Source organism: Myotis brandtii, unplaced genomic scaffold, assembly GCF_000412655.1.
Source record: "Myotis brandtii unplaced genomic scaffold, ASM41265v1 scaffold1612, whole genome shotgun sequence".
Lineage (NCBI taxonomy): Eukaryota > Metazoa > Chordata > Mammalia > Chiroptera > Vespertilionidae > Myotis > Myotis brandtii.
The window spans coordinates 1,860,129-1,869,533 of record NW_005355890.1 but is presented as its reverse complement, the minus strand read 5'-3'; the positions used below and the strand labels follow the sequence as shown (position 1 = coordinate 1,869,533).

The following is a 9,405-nucleotide window of genomic DNA, read 5'->3' as shown; positions in this document are numbered from 1 at the left end:
TATTTTGTGAAAGAGCCGGTATTTTGTGGAAGAGCCACACTCAAGGGGCCAAAGAGCCGCATGTGGCTCGTGAGCTGCGGGTTGCCGAGCCGCAGTTTGCCGACCACTGACTTAGGTTATATTGCTAGAAGTGGGATCACTGGGTCAAATGACAGTTCCATATTTAATTTTTTGAGGAAACACCATACTGTTTTCCATAATAGGTGCACCCTACTAGCAGTGTACTAGGGTTCCCTTTTCTCCACATCCTTACCAGCACTTGTCACTTAATTGATTTGTTGATAGTAGCCATTCTGACAGGTGTGAGGTGATACCTCATTGTCGTTTTAATTCGCATCTCTCTGATGATCAGTGACTGAGCATTTTTTCACGTCTCTTGGCCATCCGTATATCTGCATTGCAGAAGTGTCTAAGTTCTTTGCCCATTTTTAAATTGGATTGTTTGTTAAGTTGTATGAGTTCCTTATATAGTTTGGAAATTAACCCTTTATTAGATGTATCTTGTCAAATATGTTCTCCCATACAGTGGGCTCCCTTTTCATTTTGTTGATGGTTTCTTTTGCTGTGCAGAAGCTTTTTATTTTGTTGTAGTCTCAATTGTTTATTTTCCCTTTAGTTTCCTGTGCCCTAGGGGGTAGATAAACATATTGCTACCAGAGATGTCTGAGATTTTGCTGTCTCTGGTATCTTCTAAGATAGTTATAGTTTCACGACTTACACAAGTCTTTTATCCATTTTGAGTTTATTCTTGTGTATGCTGTAAGTTGGTGGTCTAGTGCAGGGGTGGGCAAACTTATACTCACTTTCCCCCCATTTATTAAATAAAGGCACCATTTCCTCTCTCATCAGAGGTCTACATGAAAACAGTCCTTTAAATCATGACTTGCTCAGCACCCACAGAATTGGCAGAAATGGCTTCTGTAATTAGCATCTATAATTTGGATAGTGCCCTTACAATAAGATTTATTATAAGATTATGTATGAAGCAAATTAGAATTTAGGTGAAAGTAAATTTTTTTAAATATATTTTATTGATTTCTTAAAGAGAGGAAAGGAGTGGGATAGAGAGTTAGAAACATCGATCAGCTGCCTCCTGCACACCTCCTATTGGGGATGTGCCCGCAACCAAGGTACATGCCCTTGACCAGAATCGAACCTGGGACCTTTCAGTCTGCAGGCCGATGCTCTATCCACTGAGCCAAACCGGTTAGGGCCCAACACCACTTACTGAAGAGACTGTCTTGACTCCACTGTATGTTCTTGCCTCCTTGTTCAAATATTAATTGAGCATAATGTCTTGGGTCAATTCCTCGGGTCTCTGTTCTATTTCATTGATCTATATGCCTGTTCTTGTACCACTACCAAGCTATTTTGATTACAGTGGCTTTGTAGTATAACTTCATATCTGGCATTCTGATCCCTCCAACTTTGTTGTTCTTTCTCAAGATTGCTGTGGCTATTTGGGGTCTTTTTTGGTTCCATATACATTTTTGGAGTATTTATTCTAGATCTGTGAAATATGCTATAGGTATTTCAATAGGGATTGCATTAAATCTGTAGATTGCCTTGGGTAGTATGGACATTTTAATTATGTTGATTCTACCAATCCATGAACATGGTATATTGTTCCACTTGTTTATATCTTTATCTATCACTTTTTTCAATGTCTTGTAGTTTTCCAAGTGTTTTACTTCCTTGGTTAAGTTTATTCCTAAGTACCTTAATATTTTTGTTGCAATGTTATATGGGATTGTCTGTTTAATTTCTCTTTCTGAGAGTTCATTATTGGTGTATAAAAAAGCATCAATTTTTGGATGTTGATTTTGTATCCTGCTACATTGCAAAATTTATTTATTAAGTCTAGTAGTTTTCTATGTATAATATCATGTCATCTGTGAATATCAACAGTTTTACTTCCTCCTTTCCAATTTGGATGCCTTTTATCTCTTCTTATCTGATTGCTGTGGCGAGGACTTCCAGTACTATCCTATATAAACAAAGGCTAATATGCAAATGGTCTCCTCAGGAGTTCGACCGACTGGGAGTTTGACCCCTCACTATGACATGCATTGACCACCAGGGGACGGCGCAGAATGAAGGCAGGCCCCTGCTGGCCCTGATTGCCGGCCAGGCCTAGGGACCCTACCCATGCATGAATTTTGTGCAGCGGGCCTCTAGTGTTGAATAAGAGTGGTGAAAGCAGATATCCCTGTCTTGTTCCTATTCTTAGGAAATGGTTTTAGTTTTTGCCCATTAAGTATGATGTTGGCTGTAGGTTGCCATATATTGCCTGTATTATGTTGAGATATGCTCTGTCTATTCCTATTTTGCCTAGAGTTCTTATCAAAAATTGGTGTTGGAGCCCTACCCGGTTTGGCTCAGTGGATAGAGCATCAGCCTGCAGAATGAAGGGTCCTGAGGTCGATTCTGGTCAAGGGCACATGCCTAGGTTGCAGGCTCAATCCCTGGTGGGGGTCATGCAGGAGGCAGCTGATCAATAATTCTCTCTCATCATTGATGCTTCTATCTCTTTCTCCCTCTCCCTTCCTTTCTGAAATCAATAAATAATGCATAAAAATGGTTTTGGATTGTGTCAAATGCTTTTTTTGAGTCTATTGATATAATCATGTGGTTTTTATCTTTTGATTTATATATGTGATGTATCACATTTCTTGATTTGTGAATATTGTACCAGCCTTGCATCCCTGGAATAAATCCCACTTGATCATGGTGTATGATCTATTTTTTGTTTGTTTGTTTAAGGTATTACAAATAGTACAATATGTCTCCTTTCCCCTCCATTGACATCCCCCTGGCCTCCCCTGCACATGCTCTAAGCACCCCCACCCCCAGTGTCTGTGTCCATTGGTTATGCTTATATGCATGCATACAAGTCCTTAGGTTGATCTCTTACCCCCCAAACCCTCCCCTGCCTTTCCTCTGTACTTTGACAGTCTGTTCAATGCTTCTTTGTCTCTGTATCTATTTTTGTTCATCAGTTTATGATATTCATTAGATTCCACAAATGAGTGAGATCATGTGATATTTATCTTTCTCTAACTGGCTTATTTCACTTAGCACAGTGGTTCTCAACCTGTGGGTTGTGACCCCTTCGGCGGTCAAACGACCCTTTCACAGGGGTCGCCTAAGACCATCCTGCATATCAGATATTTACATTATGATTCATAACAGTAGCAACATTACAGTTATGAAGTAGCAACGAAAATAATTTTATGGTTGGGTCACAACATGAGGAACTGTATTTAAAGGGCCAGAAGGTTGAGAACCACTGAAGAGTATACCTTGACTTTCTCTACCAATTGACCCCAAGCCAGCACACATGCAAACACTCTATGTCAATTGGTCCTCCGGGAAGGAGAGACCAAAATGAAACCAGAATAGATGTATTGAGTGAAAGATGGGCGATGAAGGAGGGAAAAGCATTCTCATACAGGTCTGAAACCTAGACGAGGAGCAGTGCAGCTCTGAGACATCTGGACCAGCCAATGGAGAGCCACAGAGCAAAGGGAATCCGACAGAAATGGGCCAAGTGTCGTCCCCATGCTGTGCTCAGTCATTGGCTGGACGCAGTCCAGGAAGAACATGGCAGAGGCACACACATACACATGTGACACTTCCCAAATTTTGTTTGACACAATATATTTACTTTGCATTTTAATAGTCTTCAGTGTGGCTTTGCCTCATTTCCTTCCGATGTACATACACACACACATACGAGTTCCACCCGCTGCCAGACAGTCCAGTTTCTCCCCGTATGAGTCTGGGTCCCCAGAGACTGGCCCAGAACTGGAGTCAGGGCCGTCGGGAGCTTGAGACTCCCTCCCGATTGAAAAAGACACCGGCGTCCTCCGTTGCCAGACCTTTCTGCGCGAGCGCCTCCGTACCTCTGCACTTTACTTCCGCACCTCCTGAGTCTCAGTGTGCTTTTTGCTTTCCTTCTAGTTGTAGAATTTCCACTCAGCCTGCCTTCCTGTGGTTCTGGGTGATATCTGTTTTGCATTTAGTTGTAGTTTTGAAGTGGTTGTGGGAGGTAGCAATTTCAGGTGTTTACCTATGCCGCCATCTTGGTTTCTCCTCGCCTTTTGGTATTTTAATAATGATTTCATTGAATCTATAGATTGCCTTGGGTAGCATGGACATTTTAATGATGTTAATTCTACCAATCCATGAGCACGGTATATTCTTTCACTTGTTTATATCTTCCTCTATCTTTTTTTTCAATGCCCTATAGTTTCCTAGTACAAGTCTTTTACTTCCTTGGTTAAATTTATTCCTAAGTATCTTAATTTTTTTGTTGCAGTGGTAAATGGGATTGTTTGTTTAGTTTCTCTTTCTGAGAATTTATTATTGGTGTTTAAAAATGCCATCAATTTTTGGGTGTTGATGTTGTATCCTGCTACACTGCCAAATTCATTTATTAAATTTAGTAGTTTTTTGGTGGAGTATTTAGGGTTTTCTATGTACAATATTATGTCATCTGCGAATAATGAAGCCTTTTTTCCAATTTAAATGCCTTTTATTTCTTTTTCTTGTCTGATAACTGTGGCTAGGACTTCCAGTACTATCTATATCTATAAAAGGCTAATATGTTAAGTTTCCCACCGGTTGCTAATACACGCACTGACCACCAGGGGCTCAACGCAGGAGCTGCCTTGACGCACAGTGGCCATTTACAGTGCACCACGGAGCTGGCCCCCACAAGGGCGCATGGATATTCATTTTATACTTTGAGTTATAACCCAATACTACTTAATATTTTTGCTCAAATTATTTCACCTTTGGCCATTGGGAACTCTTTCAGCTGGCTCCTGTGCCATCAATACACTCCCATCTACATCACACCACATCTACTTTTAATCCACAGCCAATTTGGAATCCTACTTCAGGTTCAGAACCCCAACCTATGACAGTTCAAAACAATAATCTGGTTACAAGTAATAATAATATGACATATATTACATATATATATGTATATAAAAGCCTAAGTGACCATTATGACTGAATGAGCTGAACAAACACAATAACCGGAATGCCCTGTTGACCACTTGCTATGATGCTCACTGACTACCAGGGGGCAGACACTCAATGCAGGAGCTGCCCCCAGGTGGTCAGTGTGCTCCCACAGAGGGAGCGCCGTTCAGCCAGAAGCCAGGTTCACAGCTAGCGGGCACAGCAGCAGTGGCAGGAGCCTCTCCCGCCTCCACAGCAGTGCTAAAGAGCAGTGAGGAGGCAGGCGGTAAGGAGTGAGGGTCTCCTGAACTGCAAGAGTGATGTCCACTGAGGGGTCCTGGACTGCAAGAGGGCACAGGCCAGGCTGAGGGACCCTCTCCCCCCGCTCAGTGCACAAATTTGCCCAGTGCACAAATTTTGTGCACTGGGCCTCTAGTCTACAATAATAATCTGCTTCGTGTTGATATTTACTGCTGTGTTGCTGACAAGTACCTGAAAGAGAAGTTGGGGTGCTTCACTGGGCTGGAAAAAGTTTAGCTACATCAGAAAGCAGATCTAATTAAGCAAGTGTATTCTATATATATAAAAGGCTAAGTTGACTCATGCATGTGTGATACATATAAAGCTCTCACTGGCGCCAATTGCACGTGTGTGTTTCGATCTGTCATTGTCGATTGTGAATTTGGTCGACACTTTATTATAGAGAAAGGGCGAATGGTGATATTAAAATATTTTTTCTAATTAATTTCCTTTCAATGTGCATGAATTCGTGCAGCGGGCCACTAGTTGACATATAATAGTATATTCTTCTTTCTGCATTTTTTAAAAAAATTTTGTTTTATTGCTTAAAGTATTACAAAGAGTATTACATATGTCTCCTTTTTTTTTCCCCTTGACCTTCCCCTGGCCTCCCCTACCCCCCCAGTGTCTTGGGTCCATTGGTTATGCTTATATGCATGCATACAAGTCCTTCAGTTGATCTCTTACCCCCCCTCCCCCAACCCTCTTCGACCATCCCGCTGTAGTTTGACAGTCTGTTCGATGCTGCTCTGCCTCTGTATCTATTTTTGTTCATCAGTTTATAATGGTCTTTATTATCCATAAATGAGTGAGATCATGTGGTATTTTTCTTTCATTGACTGGCTTATTTCACTTAGCATAATGCTCTCCAGTTCCATCCATGCTGTTGCAAATGGTAAGAATTCCTTCTTTTTTACAGCAGCATAGTATTCCATTGTGTAGATGTACCACAGTTTTCTAATCCATTCATCTGCTGATGGGCACTTAGGCTGTTTCCAGATCTTCGCTATGGTAAATTGTGCTGCTATGAACATAGGGATGCATATATCCTTTCTGATTGGTGTTTCTGGTTTCTTGGGATATATTCCTAGAGGTGGGATCACTGGGTCAAATGGGAGTTCCATTTTTAACTTTTTGAGGAAACTCCATACTGTCTTCCATAGTGGCTGCACCAGTCTGCATTCCCACCAGCAGTGTACGAGTGTTCCTTTTTCTCAGCATCCTCTCCAGCACTTGTCGTTTGTTGATTTATTGATGATAGCCATTCTGACAGGTGTGAGATGGTACCTCATTTCTTTCTGCATTTTTAAGAATACTGTTGACTCTTGAACATGAGTTTGAACTGCATGGGTTCGCTTATATACAGACTTTTCCAATAAATACATACAGTACTGTAAATGTATTTTTTCTTCCTTATGGGTTTCTTAATACCATTTTCTTTTCCCTAGCTTACGTTATTCTATCTCTCCTTCTCCCTTCCTGTCTGAAATCAAATAAAATATATATTTAAAAAAAAGAAAGTCCCAGAGTAAGTAGAAAGAAGGAAATAATAAAGATTAGAGCAGAAATAAATGACATAGAGGCTAAAAAAAAAATGCCAAAAAATATCAATGAAACCATGAGCTGTTTCTTTGAAAAGATAAACAAGATTGATGAACTGTTAGCCAGACTCATCAAGAAACAAAGAGAGAGGACCCAAATAATCAGAAAGGAAAGCGGTGAAGTAACAACTGACACCACAGAAATACAAAGGGTTGTAAGAAAACACTATCAACAACTATATGCCAACAAGCTGGACAACCTGTACGAAATGGACACATTCCGAAAAAAAATACAATCTTCCAAAACTGAATCAGGAAGAATCAGAAAACTTAAGCCAATAATAACTGATGAAACAGAAGCAGTAATCAAAAAACTCCCAGCAAACAAAAGCCCAGGCCCAGGGAAGTTTTACCAAACACTCAAAGAAGAACTAACACCCATCCTTCTCAAACTATTCCAAAAAATCCAAGACGAAGGAACAAGTCCAAGCATATTAGCCTTTTATATATATAGATGATACCTGTTTTTTAAAAAGAGAGAAGTGCAGAAAGATACAAAGTTGCAACAGTGGTAGCAACTATGGCTACTGTGCATATTGGTTAGATGCCAGCACCAAGTTCCCCACTCAGAAAACAGCCCTGAGGTAGAGCCAGGCTGCTGGGAGCTGAAGGAAGATGGTAGGGTTCGTCCACAAGGCCTGGCTCAGCCTTGAATTGCTTGTGATTATCCACAGGAACAAATTTCCCCATGTTTCCAGGGCCGCAGTCACAGGGGCTGTGGATCCCCTCACCCTTCCAGCAGCACTACACTAGGAAAATGACTTTCAACACTGCAAAGTGAATGCTGGACTAGTAAATGCTCTACTTACCTAGAGATTCCACAGATCAACTAGCCATCCAGTTTAATATCTTAATGGGGGATTCTAATAGCAGTCAGCCAATACATGAGGAGTTGTGTACCCTTTTTGTTTAATATTATTTTGGAATTTTTATTACAAGAACATTGAGTTGTGGGCACTGCTTTTGGAGTATTTATTACATTAAAATACTCATTGTGGTTTTGTAAACTGTACACAGCTTTAGTACCATTTCTTTAGCCCAAAGACACACACCCCAGGTTAAAATCACTGGTTTAAGGGCCTGCAAATATCTGAAGGGCTGTGGTTAGCAGGCACTCCCCAAAGAGGCAGCCCTGACCAGTGTGTTCAGTGGTTAGAGCGTCATCCTGCACACTGAAGGGTCTCTGGTAAAGGGAACATACCTCATTTTTAGGTTAGCACCCTGACCCTGTTCAGGGCATGTGCAGGATGCAGCCAGTCATGTGTCTCTCACATCAATATTTCTCTCCCTCCCTCCCTCCCTCCCTCCCTTCCTCTCTCCCTTCTACTCTATGAAAAGCAATGAAAAAAATATTCTCAGGTGAGGATTAACAACAAAAAGGGGGGGAGGCAGACCTGACCTGTGAGGCTCTGGAAGGCGGGACAAGGACCCTGGATGTAATGACCAGGAGAAGAGCTGACGTTTCTCCCTGTAGCTCTGTGGAGAACAGCCATTGCCTCATTGAAAGAGTGAGTGAGTGAGTTTTCTATCAGAATTGTGCAAGCAGCAAAAAGTTGACTTCTTTTCAGATAGCTATAGGCAGTCTTGATTTTAGTGAAGAAACCCTTTTTCAAATAAAGTTGTGTACAGATCTCATTGCAAACCAGCTGCTCTGTTTTATTTGGGATTGATGGAGGCTCTGAGCCCTACTAGCTAGGCTTGCTCTAGATTGGAGTTGTGCAATTGGAAAGTTGGTTGGATTAGATGACTTCTGAGGGCCCTCATGACTAAATTCTAGGAGATTGAACATAAGGATCCAGTTGAGTGGTTGCTTTTCTAGAAATTGCTTTCTGCAGTTTTTCTTTTCTGCATTATAGATACTTACGATCGCCCGAGGCCAGAAGACGGGGACTGAGCATTATGAAGAAATTGGAGACTATGACTATAATAACCCTAATGACACATCCAACTTCTGCCCTGGATTACAGGTAAAGGCAAAGAGCTGTCCTCCCTTCCAAGTACCATAGTATATCTTTCCTGCTCCCATCACCCCTGCCATGTGTCGGAGCTGTAGGGTTTTAATCAGGTGGAAGTTTTCAGATGCCTGCCCTGCCCCAGGCGTCAGGGAACTGAGCAGAGCTGAGGACACAGCCAGAACCCAGCCTGCCTTACTGTTAGCCCTATTTGCAGAAAAGTGGACATGCTTCAGTAACCCAGTCAATATGTGCATGGAGTTGTTGGCATGTGCAAAGTACTTGGATTAGCTATTTTGGGATTTTAAAAGAAAAAACACTCTGGGAGAAACCAAGATGGCGGCATAGGTAAACACCGGAAATTGCTGCCTCGCACAACCACTTCAAAAATACAACTAAAAGATAAAATAGACATCATCCAGAACCACAGGAAGGCTGGCTGAGTGGAAATTCTACAACTAGAAGGAAAGAGAAAAGCATACCGAGACTCAGAGGAGGTGCAGTGTGGAAGTAAAGTGCAGAGGTACGGAGGCGCACACGGAAAGGGCTGGCGGCTGAGGACACGGTTGTCTTTTTCAATC

At 41.7% G+C, this 9,405-nt stretch overlaps 1 protein-coding gene across 1 annotated transcript in view; it reads left to right on the top strand.

The window, feature by feature from the left end:
* Positions 1–9,405, top strand: part of NCAPH (non-SMC condensin I complex, subunit H) — a 35,220-nt gene that overhangs the window by 15,128 nt on the left and 10,687 nt on the right. Inside the window, exon 12 of the mRNA XM_005862237.2 lies at positions 8,729–8,839. Within this exon, the coding sequence (XP_005862299.1) occupies positions 8,729–8,839 (111 nt within the window). The remainder of the gene's footprint in view (positions 1–8,728; positions 8,840–9,405) is intronic.